General features: G+C 37.4%; 3 protein-coding genes and 1 pseudogene across 7 annotated transcripts; 1 reads left to right on the top strand and 3 right to left on the bottom strand.

Moving 5' to 3' along the window:
* The first annotated feature begins 2,939 nt into the window (after positions 1-2,939).
* On the top strand, positions 2,940-3,597 carry LOC132091041 (coiled-coil domain-containing protein 17-like; annotated as a pseudogene).
* A 536-nt stretch (positions 3,598-4,133) lies between these two features.
* Positions 4,134-9,292, bottom strand: LOC132161140 (histone-binding protein N1/N2-like). 3 transcript variants are annotated; one of them, XM_059570956.1, is made up of 15 exons: positions 9,140-9,292; positions 8,419-8,457; positions 8,202-8,315; positions 8,007-8,087; positions 7,812-7,921; positions 6,974-7,404; positions 6,721-6,771; positions 6,538-6,614; positions 6,370-6,443; positions 6,069-6,257; positions 5,770-5,942; positions 5,455-5,523; positions 5,214-5,288; positions 4,712-4,844; positions 4,134-4,262 (listed from the first exon to the last, which is right to left on the bottom strand). In XM_059570956.1, exons 1-15 carry the CDS (start codon positions 9,175-9,177, stop codon positions 4,234-4,236), a joined length of 1,683 nt encoding a protein of 560 aa, XP_059426939.1. In that variant the 5' UTR covers positions 9,178-9,292; the 3' UTR covers positions 4,134-4,233. The 3 variants fall into 3 exon arrangements, with proteins under 3 accessions (XP_059426939.1, XP_059426940.1, XP_059426941.1); XM_059570957.1 differs by having other exon boundaries at positions 6,538-6,611; XM_059570958.1 differs by lacking the exon at positions 4,712-4,844 and having other exon boundaries at positions 4,134-4,266; positions 9,140-9,291.
* A 1,440-nt stretch (positions 9,293-10,732) lies between these two features.
* akr1a1b (aldo-keto reductase family 1, member A1b (aldehyde reductase)) lies at positions 10,733-13,900 on the bottom strand. Of its 3 annotated transcripts, none has more exons than XM_059570953.1 (9): positions 13,764-13,900; positions 12,995-13,090; positions 12,698-12,817; positions 12,452-12,603; positions 11,707-11,902; positions 11,432-11,631; positions 11,276-11,348; positions 11,093-11,179; positions 10,733-10,895 (listed from the first exon to the last, which is right to left on the bottom strand). In XM_059570953.1, exons 2-9 carry the CDS (start codon positions 13,079-13,081, stop codon positions 10,830-10,832), a joined length of 981 nt encoding a protein of 326 aa, XP_059426936.1. In that variant the 5' UTR covers positions 13,082-13,090; positions 13,764-13,900; the 3' UTR covers positions 10,733-10,829. The 3 variants fall into 3 exon arrangements, with proteins under 3 accessions (XP_059426936.1, XP_059426935.1, XP_059426937.1); XM_059570952.1 differs by lacking the exon at positions 13,764-13,900 and adding an exon at positions 13,595-13,694; XM_059570954.1 differs by lacking the exon at positions 13,764-13,900 and adding an exon at positions 13,214-13,353.
* A 578-nt stretch (positions 13,901-14,478) lies between these two features.
* Positions 14,479-18,018, bottom strand: prpf38a (pre-mRNA processing factor 38A). Its single transcript, XM_059570955.1, has 10 exons — positions 17,797-18,018; positions 16,796-16,955; positions 16,588-16,709; positions 16,405-16,490; positions 15,618-15,728; positions 15,382-15,488; positions 15,244-15,270; positions 15,022-15,125; positions 14,863-14,911; positions 14,479-14,769 (listed from the first exon to the last, which is right to left on the bottom strand). The coding sequence occupies exons 1-10, from the start codon at positions 17,924-17,926 to the stop codon at positions 14,724-14,726; spliced, it is 942 nt and encodes a 313-aa protein (XP_059426938.1). The 5' UTR covers positions 17,927-18,018; the 3' UTR covers positions 14,479-14,723.
* Positions 18,019-18,061: the final 43 nt, after the last annotated feature.

The raw sequence follows: 18,061 nt of genomic DNA, 5'->3' as shown, positions 1-18,061 counted from the left end.
GTGGATGAGAAACATCACAATTGTCAGAGAATACTGCTCTAAAATAACTTACTGAGGAGGTACAAGACCACATACAAAGAAAATAAAACTGGTTCAAAGTGTATTTTATGCTGCATCTTCTATTATAGTTTCAAAAACTCAGTATGTCGTTTGAACAAAACCTGCCCAGAAGACAGCAAGAAGTCAGTTTGATACAGGATAGATCTAGAAATCTGTTTATAATGTGAATACTGTTTGCACCAGTGGTATAATGTGTTTTAGACATTGGGTAAGTGTTCTTCAGGTATCTGAGGTTCAGACGTGCAAAGGGCTCTTCATGAGCAGAGACCGGCTGAGATCAGAGCACACAACAATCAGCTGGAGAAGCAGAGAGAGGGTAAGCTTCTCCTAGATCAGTTATAAAAGAAGACTGTGGAAAGAAAGCTATTGTTTTCTTTCCACATTTTGGATGTATTCACAATAAAAAATAATAATAAAAAACAGTTTTCAACTTCTAGCATATCTATTCTCAAATCAAGTAGTAAATGTTTTACAAAAAAAATTATAATTTTCTTTTACCAAACAGTTGTGTATTTACTTGCCCAAAGAAAAAACAGTGGCAGAAAAATGTGGTCAAAAACAATTGTGCATTATTTTCAATAAAGCTGTATTTTTTATTATTAATTATGCAAAAAGGTGAAGCTATTATTTAAATGTGTATTTAGCATTAATTTGGCCAAATATGATTCCAAAAATGTTTTAAATGTCATTTCCACAAAATAATGTTATTAAACGCATCATCAGTTGAGAAACAAATAACAATTCACTTACCATCTGCAAATTCGTGTTGTGATATTTTTGAAACGCCTGAAGTACTGGACATGTTCATGTGAATTTCTTCTAAACTGGTTTTTAATGATGTGGTTATTCCAGAAACAAAAGAGCGGCTTGCCGAGCTGACAAGATGGAGAGGACAGCTCATCTTGAAAAAGTGCTGGAAGAGCTGAGGTATCAGGAACCGAGAAACCAGGAGGATCTGCATCAGCTCAGCTCTCACATCAACTCAAGAGAGTGGAAGTGTGCAGAGAAGCTATAAATCGCTTAATTTTACACGTTTATACTGCATTAATGTTGTAGGGCCCAGTTCAAATGAAGTCCCCTATAACCCACCAGAGAAAAAGAAGACACAACATGTTGATTTGACTTGATGTCTTCTGTGGATGGACCTCTCTCTGCTCCAATAAGGTTGGTCTTTTTAACTTATGTTTTATTGTAGAATGATAAAAGATGCGAGGGGGAAAAAAAATCAACAACAATGTGTACTTTTACATTTAAGGACATAAAATTGTCTCTTTTGACTGGGACCAGTTAAGGACCCCCAAAACAACCAGCATACTCTAAGCAACCATAGTGACACCTTAGCAACCAACCAGAACGCTCTTGCACTGTGGAGCATTTGTTTTTTTGTAACAGAGCTGTGCGTCTGGCATACAAATAATAAAAACTATAAGCACATTACATGCTTTAAACTCAGTTTGATATTGTAAAACAAACTTTTTGCAAATCTCTAGACACAGTTCTCTACATTACACACATTATTTGAAACTAACAGATTGTTTGTTTAATTTGGGAAAACACTAATACATCATTTGTTCACTTAGTAATCAAATAAAAAATTTTTACCCCCTTGCATTTCTGTTTACACTGTATCTATACTGTACAAAGCGCTTTATAAATAAAGCTTATCTATCTATCTATCTATCTATCTATCTATCTATCTATCTATCTATCTATCTATCTATAGCCAGGTCAGAAAGTCAACTTCATTTCTAAAGTGCTTTATACAATATAGATTGTTTCACAGCAGTTTCACAATAGTATCAAATTCACATTCTGTTGTAAAGCAGCTCTAATAAGTCAATAGTGTCATTGTACAGCTCAAGTTGGTTGAGTATTGATTCAGTTCAGTTGCATAACTTCATCAGTCATACATACTGTATATACAGTGTAGATATGCATTTGCATGTACAGTCTGAATAGGCAAAAGACACATGAGAGCATTGTTTAAAATTGTTCATGTGTATGTAATTTGGCACGTATGTGGCAAATGATTTTATGTTTGTGTGTGGAGTTACTATGCAAGAATAAAAAAAGCATTTGCTTTTGAGCCATAGTTTCAAAAACTAAGTATTTTTTTTTAAGTAAAATGTAATATTACTGTATTTTAATGCATTTAAAAAAATAATAATAATACTTTACTGTATTTGATCATATAAATGCATCTTTGGTAGACACTTACTTTTTTCAAAAACATCAAAATTCCCATCCCAAACTTTTGAATGATGCTGTTTGTCATCTTGAAAATGTCCAGATAGTCTTCATTTTGAAATATGTATTATATTGTAATCCTGTGACATTCATACATTTTGAAGTACTGCCTAAGTGTATGAATGATTTTTGTGGTCATTGTGCACTATTCTTCCAAGCCTAATGCAGGGTCATATCTTGTTTCTATCCCACCGGGGAGGAAGTCTTCTCAAGTCCCCTGATGTTCCTGCTGAGGAGCAGGAGAACCAAAGGCTTGAGGAGGAAATCTTCAGAGTTCAGCTGGCCAGGGAGAAGAACAAAGGAGAGCACATTATTGCTGTTTCTCTCAGATCTTATATCTTGAGACTTCATGACAAAGTGATGTTCAATATTTGATAGCAAATGTGAATGATAGAGAATGAAGAATGATATGGTGTATATATTTTGTATTTACCAGTATTGCAGGATCAGGAGTTCAAAACAGCATTCGTTAATGGGCTCCCATGTAACTGATCCGAAGGCAGCTCTCATGATCCTGTGTAAGACAAATTTTCACCTCATCCTCTATTGATTCATTTTTATTTATAGTCCCTATAGATGCATGCACGGCACTAAATACATTACAATATGACTCAAGATCAGCTGTTGTCTGAATGTGTGTGTACAGCGCTGGCTTTGTGATCTTCTGTGACCTGGTGATGGGTGTTGAAGATACTTTGAGATCAGTGCATTTATTGGCAAGGTTTTATTTTAATGGACAGAAGTGGGTACTGACCACCCCAATGCCACCCTGCAGGACCATTACCGTCCACCAAGAGTCCTGGAAACTATGCCATAGTGGCTGTTAAGCAACCTGTCCCAAGGTCATTTGTTCAGAAATAAATATGGACACAAAGAGCTGATATGTGTTCACACTATTGAATTTGTGCTTGATTTCATAAAGGTCTGGATTTGTTTAACCATGAAACGGAGTGCTTGATCTCTTTGACCAGGACAACCAGGTTCACAGTTTTCACTGGAATCTTCCCTTCTGCTCTCTCCCAGTTCAATCACCCTTAAGTCCAGGTCAGCAGAATTCGGTGTATTCTGTATATATTTATCAAATAGTAATAGCTAAAAGGCTTAACTAGGTTAAATGTCCTATTGGAGTTATAATTTAATCTGACTAAATACTAGTTTTTCCTTTCTAAAATGGGTAACATGGAACTTTGTCTACAGGTAGCAAATGCTTGTGATGTGATATAAAAGAACCTTGTAAAGATAGACCCCAGCAAAACCAACCAATACAAGCACAGATCCACAGTATGCTAAAGTTATCTTAAGAGGCTTTTTAATTGCAAAGTTTACAAAGCTTACAGCATCAAACTAGTCTTGTTTAGGTGGTCTTAAACGCAATCCTCGCAAACCAAGAACTACGCAACTCATTGCAACCCTCATCCAATCCATTGCCTTCATCACGGCCACAGACAGATCATGTCTGAAGAAAATTGCATGATTTAAAAAAAGAAAATTAAATTTACAAATGCTTTGTATGGTAAAGTTTTTCCTTCAAGTGACTACATATTTGCCTTACATCTGTTATGATGCATTTTAAAAGAACTTTACATTGCATACAAGTTTTTTGCAAGTTCATATTAAAAGCTTGAGGGGGAAAAAAGAAACTATTATAGCCATTATTATCCCAATCATGGGAATCCACAATTTGCCCATTGAATTTCCAGAATTTCCACTGGAGCTCTCTCTATTTGAGGCAAAGCATTCTGAAAACAAAAAAAGGTAGTATTGAAAGCCACATTCACGTATGCAAATATCCTTTATTGAAAGTTTACTAGTTATACAAAAATTGGACAGACAATTTACAAGACAAAGAGACAAAATAGTTGTTCATGGAAACTGAGGCAGGCATGCTCTGCTGGTTGGAAGGCAAGTGGTCAATCAATATGCCCATCATACTGACATCTCCACAGAAGAACTTGCTGGCTGCAAGAGAGAAGAAAAACCAGTGTAACATTGTTTTAATTAAATCTAAGCACTAAACTAATGCTTGACAAAATGAAAATTCCAGATGCAATACTCAAACCAATTCCATTAGCTCAGCCAGTCAAACAATAATTAAAGAAACTTCCTCAAAAGACAGGAAGTTTGCTAGTGTGTGTAAAAACACCCAGACGAACTGGTCCTCTCAAGTTTAGTTTTTGACCCTTGTATTCAAACAAGGTTACGCCGCCAGTATTTTTAATCCAATAGACTTCACAAAAGCCAAACAATGCTCATGTACAGAGCTAGCTTGCAACTTCTGGAGTTGAAGATGACACTGCAATGGGAATTCGGTCAACTGTCCCAAGCATCTTTTATGCTGGCCCGTCAAACTTTCCCATTCGTTGAGCCCTGTGACTGTAATAAAAGAAACAGCAAGTCTATCAACTCGCCTCCTGCTCCATTTTCTCCTGGACTCCATTGCCGTTGTGGGCAGAGTCACCACTGCCATTAATTGTGGTCTCCTGTTTAGTCTTTTTAGCATCACTGTCCTTTTTTGGACTCTCATCGTCTGGTTTCCTCTGTGCAGGAATAAAGCAGGACAGAACACGTACTTATTTTTTTTGCGCTAGACACCTAGTAACTACATGCTACTCAAGCATACTTGGCCACTTCAACACTACAACTACAATATGCCAAGCCACAATGAAGCGCAAACACCACAGAAGCATCAAGCAACACCAAACCTAATCTAGTTGCAAATTCAGCTCATGATCCAGCATGCCAAACTGACCTCAACTAAAGGAAATGTGGCAATACAGATGGCCCTTTACGGGCAGACTACCCTCCCTCATTCACTCCAGTTTTAAAATGTACATGCTAGCCCCCCCCACCCCCAACCTCAAGTCTACAGCAAAGGCTAAGTTAGACTTCAGTGGATAGATACTCACCTTTTTGCGAACAAGGTGTGAAATGTCAGATGCAGATTTTGATGAAGACGTACTATCAGCTGGCCTCACAGGAATCTGAAATAAATCAGGCAAGGAGAAATACCCCTTAGAGCTTATTTTGAGACACTCAAAATGAGGATGGCCACACTTCAGGAAAAGTTCTGGCCCGTTTAAGAAATTGTAACAAAGTAATCACCCATGCCTAATGTTAATCAAGGTAACATTAAGCATGCACACACACCTGACTAGCATTAGAGGAGGATGGGCCGCCATTTTCAGCTGGGAATGCAGATGAAGTGGATGCTCCTGCCTGTAACAAAATCCAAACTATTCAGTGCCTCTTAACCATCTTCGTTTCATCCTGGATGACTAACTTAATCTCCACCCCCCCGCCACAAATACTAAAGAGCAATGCTAGGGATTGATGGCATAACTGTACCATATTCATTAATTGTATAATACAAGCGGATATCAGGTTTGTCATCAACCACTGCAAAGCACTGAACAGTGGAGAACACGCTTCATGCATTTATATTATTGCCCTTATGCAACTCACAAGAGTCTGATGGATGGCCTCAGATGCTGCAGCAGCAGTCCTCTGGCCCTCTTTGGCATCTTCAATCTTCTCTGTGATTTCTGGCAATAACAGTTTCAACTCCTCAAGCTCACTCTTCTCCTCCTTTGCTGCCTCTGCACCCTCCGACTTGTCTATTACCTCCTGAAGCATAGCTGGAGGAAAAAAAATTGACACGGAAATCAATTGAGAGTACCATGCTTGCTCATGGCAACTAGTGTTATCAGCAAGCAAATTCTCAGTTAAAAACACAACTGGCAAAACCCACTAAATTTTCCTACCAAGACGGCTCTCAATGACTTTGATGGAGCTGGAGAAGTGCTCAATGGCTTGGCTGTACTGGGCTGTGTAGCTGTAAGTTGTGCCCAGCTGGTAATGAGTCTCGGCCAAAAGACGACTATGAAAGGGAAGGTGTTTCAGCTGCAAGGTTAAACACTCATTGAAGTCCTCCAGAGCCTGGCTGTAGTTGCCTACATAAAACAGACTAGTTAATGAAGAGTGAAGAATGACTAATGAGGGGTAACAATTTTAAGGCAACTTGTGAAACTTAAGTCACATTTTAAACTACTACCACATTCACACCTGATTCAGCTCCAACTTCTCCAAGTTTCAGGTAAATCTGTGCAGCCATTAGCTGATCTTCTTTGCGGTCTTGTCTTCAAACCAAATAAAAACATGCATCTTTCGAAATGTAGCTTGTGCAAGTGCAGAATTAAAGTAATGTAAAAGAGGTATGTAATAAGGCCATACCTTTTATAAATCACCTTTGAAACCTCAAGCATCTCCCAGGCCAACTGCAAGTTTCCAACTTCATCCTCCTCACTCTCCTAGAAGCACAAGGACAATGATAAACCAGTAAAACTCAATGAAGACCAGAAAAAAAAAAAAAAAAAAAAAAAAAAAAAGGGGAAACCTTAACAATGGATTACAAACATTGTCTTTTGTTTCATCCTCTGCATCTTCGTCATCATCATCGTCGTCATCATCATCTAAAACATAAGAGATGTTCACTCACTGACATTGAACTAATGTAAAAATTCATCACCTTGCACACCCTTAATGGCACTGCAGCTTCAAAAGCCAAATACACCAATCCACCAGTGCTTCAATTCACCAGGTGAAGTTTAGCAAAAGCTATTTAATACACGAATCTTGTGCTCCCCAGACTCAATCATGCTTCACTACCTCCATCCTCTTCCATGGGTTCTTCATTCTCTTTATTTCCATTTTTCTCAACTTTTTCAGCCTTTTCAGTTACTCCATTTGACACAGTGACATCTTCCTTTATAGAACAACTTTCATCCACACCTTCGGACTTCGCAGCATCTTTTTCACCAGGTTTCTCACTTTTAGTAGGTTTCACCTCATGTTCAGCTCTTTTCTCTTCATCTTGAGCAGGATTTGCATCACGTTCAGCAAGTTTCGCCTTGTGTTCAGCAGGTTTCTCAGTTTTGGGTGATCCTGCATCCCTTTCCTTTGGCAAGTCAACCTTCTCCTGCTTCTTAACTTGCTCTTGGTTCTGCTCACCTTCCCCCACCTCTTTTTCTACATCAGACCGAGTTTGGTCCTCTGACATGGCATCATAAACCTGTGCTCGAAGTTCATCTCTGGTTTTCTCTGCATCATAGTACAAAATAGATGGATATTTCTAGGTTACAGTTAACGTCAATCATTGATGATACACGAGGCAACTTTGAGCAAAGTTGCTTGGGCACTTTCACACTAAGAATGGGTAACCAATTTCTTTCTGGATACTTTAGATCGGTCTGTGGCCCAGTGTCTCACGTTGTTGCCCATTAAACAAAGTTGCCCAGCAACATTGCACAGTAATTTGCCCAGTGCATCATCAGCCTTAAAGATGCCTCGTAATCAAATCAAGTTATGCTTTGTCAATTTGTGCTGGTTTGTTGTGCAGAGCATGGACAACTTTCAATTTGGCTCTGGAAGCCTCCTTTTTGCAAATGTGACAATCCTTGAGCATACATAAATGCACAATTTAAATATTAACAAAACACACTACAAACCATCCAAGTTGTCTGCGCTTTCAATCTTAGAGTCATTCGGTTTCTCGCCCTCTTCAGAGGATTCTTCTGGGACTCCCTCTAAAGCATTACCAAGCACTGTATTCTCCATCCTAAAGTAGTATTAAAAAACAAAAAGTTAGATAAACTGCTACTTTTTTTTTTTAGTGTTATACATTAAATTCTAAATACAGATACCTGGCAAGCTCCAGAAGGGCTTTCCCACACAAGAAAAAAGCTTCACCACATTCATCAGCAGTGTCTCCATACTTTTCAGCTCTTAAGAGGGAAAATGGGTTAGACATTGTAAATATAGAGCATACTTTTTATAAAAAAAAAAAACGAAACAAAAAAAAAAAAAAACCACAAACATAATATTCCTTCACTACTCACAGCATGGCACAAGCCTCCTGGAACACACTGACTGCAGACACAACGTCACCCATCACCAAGTGCCGTTTGCCTGTGCCAATCAGCTTCTTTGCTTCCTCAGAAACATCGACGGAGCTGCAAAAGTACATGAAAAGGTTAGTAACGAAACAAATTCATTTTAGGGACTTGAGCGGTTTTAATAAAACTACGTTACGTCCAGGTAACATTACCAACTCACCTGTCTGCAGCGCTTGACGAGCAAGGTTTCTCCTCCATACTGCTAAGACAAACGATACAAACATATGGTCATGCATTATTAAAAATCCTCGCTTCGTCTGATGAATACGTCCAATGAGAACAAAATTTCACTAAAGTTTACTTCAGAAGTTCACTGCGAAGGACCAAGATTAGCACGATGCTACGATGACTGTTATTTGTTGACGGACGGTCAACATGACACGCGTTCATAGCTAACATCTAACGTCACAATTTAATGTCAGTATAATGCCCAAAGTGGGCAATTTAAAATGATTTGTGTTGTTACCGCCACCTTTCAAACTTAACGCTCGACTTTGGCGCGTGTGCAGTCATTTCGACGTAGCGCACAGCTCACCGATGGGCCATTCACGACTGCGTGTCAACAGAGCGGGAATCTCCTCATTTAGGATACATTAACAAGCTAGCCGTCGTTCATATCAAACCCTCTCCCGCCAAATGAGACCAGCCAAACACAACACGTCAACGGGAATCAGCGGTGATGCCATCCCGTCGCGTGCGACGATGTCCGGGCGCGGGAGAAAAGCGAATAGAAGCACGAGGGCGACACAGTTTTCGTGACAATGACGGAGCTGCGGCGGCTTTGTTATCAAACGAAACCAACCAAAACCTTTCAACACTGACTTCCTTTAACTTCTGTTTACTTCTCGGTGAGCGCACTTAACTTAAAAATGGTATTTTACCTTTCGGCAGTTGAAGCAGCTGCTGTTTCCTCAGGCATTTTAATGCGTTAGCTAAGCTGTAGTGTGCTGTTGGATGATGTTCGTACAGACGGCAGATTTGTGAAGCTGTTCCCAAATTCGTCTTTGTTGGCGCCTTTAAATACGGATACAAGCCGTACTTCCGCTGAACTACGACCCTGTCACAAAAACGCGGGAGAATAAATTTAAAGGGCAAGTAACCATATTACATGCCTGCTACAGCCATAAGAACTGAGACTGTAATGTGATTAACTGGACAAGATGAATGGAAATTCTATTTTTATCTAGATTTTGAGTGACTCATAAATATATCATTTGTTTTTTATATAAAATCAAATATATCAATGTATTTTTTCAGACCATTTCTTTCGGAACATGCTGGACATGTTCTGTCCAGGCTGGACTATTGCAATGCTCTCTTGGCAGGTCTTCCAGCCAGTTCTATCAAACTTTTACAATTAATCCAGAACGCGGCAGCAAGATTAATTTTTAATGAGCAAAAAAGAATACACGTCACACCTCTGTTTATCAATTTGCACTGGCTTCCAATAGCTGCCTGCATAAAATTCAAGGCATTGATGTTTGCCTACAAAACTTCCACTGGCTCTGCACCCATTTACCTAAATTTGTTACTTCAGACTTATGTGCCCTCTAGAAGCTTGCGTTCTACAAGTGAATGTCACTTTTATGGACTTTTAAATTAAATGTTCCCTCCTGGTGGAATGACCTCCCCCAACTCAGTCCTTAGCCATCTTTAAAAATCGGCTTAAAACCCATCTCTTATATCTTTATTTGACTCTCTAACTTTAGCACTCACTATTCTAATTCTATTCTTTAAAAAAATCTAACTATCTTCCTAATCTTTTTGTATTCTATTTTCTTTTCATTTATTATGCAATTGTGTGTGTGTGTGTGTGTGTGTGCATATATATATATATATATATATATATATATATATATATATATATAAAGACCTCTATTTTTTTTCTATTCTATTTTTTCATCATATTATTTAAAAGCCATTGCTACGTGTACTGTAAGTTAACTGGACTTGTTATAGCACTTATATTTTATTCGTATTTTTGTTGTTTTTGATTGCTTCCACTGTCCTCATTTGTAAGTCGCTTTGGATAAAAGCGTCTGCTAAATGAATAAATGTAAATGTATTTTTTATATTTGTATGAAACTATTTTTTATAAAATTAAAATATACCCTATTCACTTTCTTATTTAAAACATGTTCCTGGAGTTATTGTGAATAAACTATAATAAATTATATTCTATAATAAATGTAAAAATAACAACTTTCCTCATTACCTTTCCAAGTGGGAGGGTAGTAGAAAGTTGAATATATACATATAAATCATTAGGATAATTAGTCTTATTAATTGATGTCAAAACAAATTTAAGGGTCTTAAAAGCATGCCTCATTTTCAAAATGTACATTTGTTCTTTTAAAAGTGATAATCCAGACATATTCATAAAAGTTTCATAAAATTCCCCCTTAAACATTGTGAATACATTTAAAATCAGCCCTTGTTTCATTCCACACGGAAAAAAATAAATTAAGCACACATTTCAATATGTAACAAAAATGTTTTATTATGTTTAGAAGTATACAGAGTAGTGAATGGGCATTGGTTTCAAGGCACAGAATCGCACAGAAGTGTGTATTAATAGGGGTCATTAAAAGGGTAATGAACATGTGCTGCATCGCGGGGGACAGGCTTACCATCAACCTACAAAAACAGATGCAACAACATATGTATTAGCAAACTACTTTTGGAATGCATTTGATTTGCAAATTCTTAACACTCAGCACACTTAAAACAGCAACTTCATTTTATTTTGTTTTAAAGAAATTTCTTTGTTAAAGGATATTTTAGTACAAGTTAGTGCTTTGTTGTATGATGTGGCTTACAGTAATTTAACTTACAGTAATGGTTGGCACAATGTAACGCCAGCCTCTGTGCAATGCTGTCACTTGATTCAGTTCCTCAGGTTCAAGTGTGAAATCAAACACCTGTAAATGAACAAAGCAAATGTATTTCTATAGTTACAATACATGGTCATACACACTCTAGAACATAAAGAGTAAAAACAAACAAACAAAAAAAACCTGGATATTCTCTTTGATCCGAGACTGTGTAATGCTCTTTGGGATAGTCACTACTCCTCGTTGAGTTTGCCACCTGCCGAAATATCATTGAAGAAATACTATGTAATAATCCTTGAAGAAACACCACACACAACTAGTGCAAAAGCCTGAGTTTACCCGATGATAATTTGTGCAGGAGTCTTGTTGTATTTCTTGGCTAGTGCAGCAATGGCTGGTTCCTCCAACAGCACAGGCTCCTCTGGATGCTTCCAGGCTCGGTCAGGAGATCCCAGCGGACTGTAGGCGGTCATCGCCAAACTCCGATCACGGCAGTGTGCCAACAGCTCAACCTGTGCAAGGTATGGATGGGACTCCACCTGCAAAACACTATTGTTACTCTACAAACTGATATAATGGACCACATCAATTATAACATCAAATTTTCTTCTGACCTGCAAAACAGTTGGTTTGATGCTTGCAACTGACAAGATGTCATCAATTTGCCTGCTATTGAAGTTCGAGAGTCCGATGGCCCTGACAAGGCCCTTTCCCACAAGTTTTTCCATAGCAGCCCATGTCAGCTTGTAGTCTATGTTGTCATACAGCAAGGTTCCATCCTCCTTCCTAGGAAAAGAGGTATCACCTCGTCTGGACAAAAATAAGAAGATTAAACACTTGACTGGTATCTGAAAAAGGCAGAGCACATTAAAGGGATAGTCCACCCCGAAAATTTCTGTCCTATTTATTCACCCTCATGTCATTTCAAACTGTAAGACGAATGTTGTTAGTAACCAAACCTTTTCAGTTTCCATTCACTTCCATCATTTGTTTTGACCATACAATGGAAGTCAATGTGAACTAGAACTGTTTAGTACCAACAGTCTCCAAAATTCTTCAAAGGATAACAGAATTTTTATTTTTTGGGTGGATATCCCTACTAATGAGAACTTCATATTTAATTACCCAAAGGAGATAAAGAAAACAATGTTTATATTTGCAATAAACAAGATAACCTAGATAAGACTATTATGACAGTGGACTGTTACAGAGTCTTGAATACTTTAATCGCTCTCTTTTTGTGGTCGCTTTTTTATGTTAGAATTTAAGTTTGTTATAAGAAATGAATTCATACATAGTACTCTGTCTACGTGTCTTTATACACATATATATTTATTATGAGAATAGCTGGAGGCTTACTGGAAGGCATATGGCCAATGGATGAGGTAAAGGTCTAGGTACTCCAGTTTTAAATCTTTCAAAGTCTTTAAAAGAGATGGTTCCACATCATCTGGGTGATGTTTTGTGTTCCACAGTTTGGAGGTCACGAATACATCCTCTCTCCTTATTCCCTGAAAGAAGACAACAGTTGTAAAGCACACATGCATTATATATTTCAGTGTGTGGGTATGCGTTTCATGTTTGTAATCTACTTGGTTGACCTACTTTTTCAGGTCCCATCATTTCCTGAAATGCTTCACCGATCTCTGGCTCATTCCCGTAAATGGGAGCACAGTCAATGTGCCGATAGCCAGATTGCAGTGCCCAAATAACTGCCTGTTTTACCTGCAATTGATAACATATTTATACAAAATACCTTTGCAGTTCTACACACATACACAATAATTAAAGCAAAAGATTATTGCAGAACATATTGGATAATATACTGAAAAACTGTATACCCTAGTAAACAGATTCAAATTCTGCCATAATTAGAATTGGGATGATGCACAGAAAACTTACCTGTCCTGGTTCACTCTTCCATGTCCCAAGTCCCACAAGGGGCATTTTTCGTCCAGTGCTGAGAACAGCAAAGTCATTCATACTCATCCTGTGTGCCTTCAGAGAAAAGAAAACAAAGAACCCAATTTGAACAGTGTCATACATGGAATAGACTTCAGGATATTAAATCTATGATTTAATCTCTGTTTTAGTAAATCAATCAAAACCCTAAAAACTCACAGAAAGGTTGCAGGAGGCGCAGTGAATGCAAACTGTTCAGCGCTCAAATTCAGGAGCAGAATGAAAGGAAGTGTAACCTGCTGACTTATCAGCTGACTTCCACAGAAGCTCAAGCCGGATGTAACTATTATAAATATTGTAAAACATCCTGGACTGCATTTTTGGAAAAGCATAATCTTTGGTTTAGCAAACATTATACAATTAATAATTATATTAGTTTGAAACACACAGTCTTTGAATTTTAATATAAAAGGCATTTAAATTATTGTCGGAATCACGTCAATTTAACCTCCATGCATTACTCCAGTTATTATTCTATATCGGTTTGCTCTTAATTGTCTAGTTAATGCCGTGAATCACATACACAGTTGGATAACATACCATTCGACAATAAAACTTGTGAGACTGAATGACAAGACACAGAGCGTGTTGAATACGCTGCATTTCTTCCCTAAAATCAGGTCAACTAGTGTCCCATGTGGCGCATCATAACACTGAATATTTTTCCTAGGTCATGGATAGTTTCTATATTATTTTTTCACATACTTACCGTGTATTAATAGTTTAAGGAATTTCTCCGCTATACAACTATCCTGGTTGATTAAAAAATATATTTTCTCATAACGTTGACGTATTTACTTCCTGTTCGCTGTTCTCTAATAACATCCGTCAAAATAAAAGTCTCCATAACATTAACACTACCATTTCCTCACCGTCATACTCTCTTTTCTAGTTCAAGTGACAAGTACAAAGATTAAGATTTGAGCTTCGCTATTTTTCAAATTACAAAAAATACCTAAACCCAATGTCATTTTAGTCACCGATCACACGAAAATATTACGATCAATCTGAAACTCATTCAAGTGTTTCTTAATCTATATAATCTACCACACTTTGTAGACTTCTACATGTCTTTTCTTTTGAAATTCAAAAGTAAAAATTGGGTTGCTTTACATTTATCTTATTACCTTAATTTATATTTAAAACAAATAACTATTTAATCTCTCTCATGAAATTAAATTAAGTTTGGCCAACTTTATCCCAGAAAACTGAAACAGTATACGACTGGTTATGTCCAGTCTTTTCTCGGCTTTAACTGTTCAGCTTCAATTTTGTTGTAGAATCGAAAGTACCTGTAAAGAAGTCTCCAAATTCAGAGACTGATATCATACCAAAGTAACAGCAATTTTAAAGTCAACAAAAACAAGTTCATTTTCTTGTAGAGTGTTTCAATTATTGTCTTTATAACAGGAAAAAATGGAAACCACAATACATCAGTTGTTTATTTTAAAAAGTACAGTTAATTCAGGATGAAAAAAAAAATCTGGTTGTAAATATCAATTAAACGTATAAAACAGCACCAAAAACCTTTGAGGACTAAACTGGGCTTGGGCAATTTACACAGAATAAGATCAAGCTATTTATGACAGAAATTGCTCTTTCTCCACATATTTCAGAGCAAAAAATATCTATAAAACAAGAAAAAAAAAAATCACACAGAAAACGGAGATCACTCATTTCCTCTCCGACTTCTCTTGTGACTCTTCTTTGACCGACTAGAACACAGAGAGACAATTGCACCATGAAACAAGATGGTAAAAACAAAGACAATTATTTTAAATTAATTTGATATACCTAAGTACTATTACCTTTCTGGGGACTTGGAGTGACTGCGATGCCGGTGACTTCTGTGGTGACCTGGAAGGAAATATGCCAATATTTCTTAATTATGAGTTTTGCCAATTACTCTAATTATTTTAAATAAAATGTGGTGACATATTGAGTACTTCAAAACAGCCTTGCTTTACCTGGAGATTTGGAGCGATGTCTCCTGTCCCTGGATCTGCTGCGGTGCCTGCGGGGACTTTTGCTGCGATGACGCTCCCGATCTCTCTCACGTCTGGGAGATGGACTGAATGAACAGAGTAATCAGACAATATATATACTGTATAATTACCTAAAATAATATGCCCCACTAATAATGTATCCAAGACACTAATAATGTGCCTAAAAATGTTTTTTTTATATACCTTCGTCTTTTAGGTGACCTGCTCCGTCTAAAATGAGAAAGAAAAAAAATTAAGAGAAAAAGAAGATTAATTATTCATCTGTTACACCAGAAACCTATAATAATTCAAACTAAATGGATGATTAGCACCATCACGGACCTTCTGGGTGAGCGGCTGCGTCTGTAGCGTGGAGAAGGAGACCTGCGTGGTCGGTCCATATCTCTATAACTCCTTCTGTGTGGCTCTGCTGTCTGCACTCTCTCTGGCTGCAGTACATATGGAGAGGTTGTGTAACAATCACAATTTATTATAATAATATAATTAATATTTATTATAATAATTAATAATAATAGATTTTGCTTGGATAAAACAAGACATTGTGAGATAATTTTTACCTTCTCTTCTTCCTCATCCTCTTCATCACTGGTTTCCACCTCATCCAAATCTTCTTCCAGAGCACTAATACGAGCATCCAGCAGCTCAGCTTCCTCCAAAACCTGTCTCTTCTGTGAAAACAAAAACAAATGAACACGTGGACACAGTATTTGATCACATAAACGACTCATACATTTCCTTTGAAATTCATATGACTTCAAAGGGACAACACAAATGCATTCAATTTATATAAATAAATAAATAAAATGTATACATATGCACACTAGAGCTTAGATCGGGCCCAACAAATCAAGCCCGACCCTACCCGAGCCCATTGTGTCCGAGCCCGGCCTGACACGTTCACTGTAATTATGAGCCCGAGCCAGATTTAAACCCGACCATTTTTAATATGTGGGCCGTTATAACCAGAACGGCGCCAGATTCTTATTTTTTTTTTATCGCAGGTGCTGCTGTGCTTGATCATTTAGGCTACGGGGGAGCTGCGCAGTTAATGCCGCATTTAATGCACGAGACAAAGCCAACACATATGTTGTCACTCCCCACGACTAGTTTAAAATGTTTCCATGTCTCCGATTTTCCTCCAAACTTGCTCAACTTTTCTTTGCTTCTTCAAGCTCCATGTTGCACTTAATCTACTGAATAGTACAGCACGCAGAGCAGGTGTGATGCGTCACGCATGCGAGACTGCGAGTGGACGAGACGCTGCGCATGACGTGCTTTATTGAGCCCGGGCAGAGAATCTAAGCTCTAATGCACACACACACAAACATAATATGTCCAACCAACCTGAAGTCTAGGGAGGATGATGTCACACATTCGCTCTGCATGAAGCAGCTCATCTATAAACTCATCAACATGCATCAACTCAAACTCTGCGTAAAGAAGAAATGTTATTTGCAAACATCTTTATCAGCAAGGATAAATTATTTAATGCCACATATCCACTAAATATTGAAGAAAAATCCCCACCTCCATTTCTGTTCTGGCTTTTAATCTTTCTGTAGTCATTGTATAATGGTTCTAAATACTTGTAGCAATCTACAGAAGTTCCAGTCAGGCGCATATATATTGCTCCAAGCAAACGGACATACCTGGAGGGGGAAAATGTAAACGAATGCAGAATGTAAACAGGAACATGACAAACAGTATACAGATAGAGCAGTATTTGCATACTAACTTGAAGTCTTCATTCTTGATGAATTCCACAATAATGTCCTTTTCAGGCTGGATCTGCAGCATCTTTAGGGTCAGACATAAGAATGGAGTAGGCTTGATGTTTCCTCCATATACACCACCAACATACTTCAGTTCCATTGCTTTGTCCACGACAAGTTCAGCTTGATTTTACAGAGGGAACCATATTAGTGACATTTAAAATGATGCTTGGCACATTAATTCCACAAATCCATAAATGTACTTCGAGAAATTTAAGGTAAATGTTTTATAACAGACCATAACCCCATAAAGCCTACAGCTTCCTATTTGATACCTGACTTTTAAAATAAGGACTCTAAATTTTCAACCTGCACAAACCTTTGCTGAAAAACCTGTGTAGACAATCTTGTACATGTCTTCTTTCATCTGATTGATGTTAGATAGGATTTAGGGCCTTCTTCATATAATTCTAAAAATATCCACATTTGCTGTGGAATCTTTAATGATTTTTAAAGTAAATGTAGAAATAACTTATTTCTAGATGGACCTTCACTGGACTGCAGCAACCATATTTTATTATCAATACATAATTTAAGAAAAATCGTTTAAAAATGCAACAGGATTTTTGAGGAATGTTTATTAATCAATCACCATTGTATTGTATTGCACTGTGTTTGACCCCCACGATTAAAATGTCATTCTCCTATATGAATAAGGGGCTAATGATAAATATACATAAATTATATTTTTATAATATTAAAGGTTAAATAAACCATTCCATTTTAATACACACACTCGAAGTTATTCCTTTCTAATAGTGTATCAAGTCACATTACTAATGCTGCCAACAGTAAACAATGAACAACTGCAGGTCAGCATTAAAATATGATTAAATACAATGAAGTAACAAAGACGATCGTATTTAGGTCATTTCTGTGAGTAAGGTAAATAAGTAGCGTGGTTTTAAATGCCACATTAACACGAAACTACAGTAACGTTATGTGTGCAGCACACTTCTCTCACCTGTAAGTCCAAAACATTCCTCTTTCCAGTACTTGGACTCATAAATACGCGTTCGTATAATCTTCTCGACAAGATACTGAGGATTTGTTCCATGTATACTATTGGCATCTTTTACCGTTCTATTAGCCATTGCTCAAAATTGTAAATGAACGAACGGATAATCGGAACGCTCCTATCCCATGGAGAAATGACTTCCGGGGGAAAACCTACGTCACATCCGTAAGGTCAAGCGGTGTTCCTGTCCAATCAAAAACACTTCATACGT

The sequence above is a fragment of the Carassius carassius genome, chromosome 17, assembly GCF_963082965.1.
Source record: "Carassius carassius chromosome 17, fCarCar2.1, whole genome shotgun sequence".
NCBI lineage: Eukaryota > Metazoa > Chordata > Actinopteri > Cypriniformes > Cyprinidae > Carassius > Carassius carassius.
This window is presented reverse-complemented; position numbering and strand designations above follow the sequence as displayed.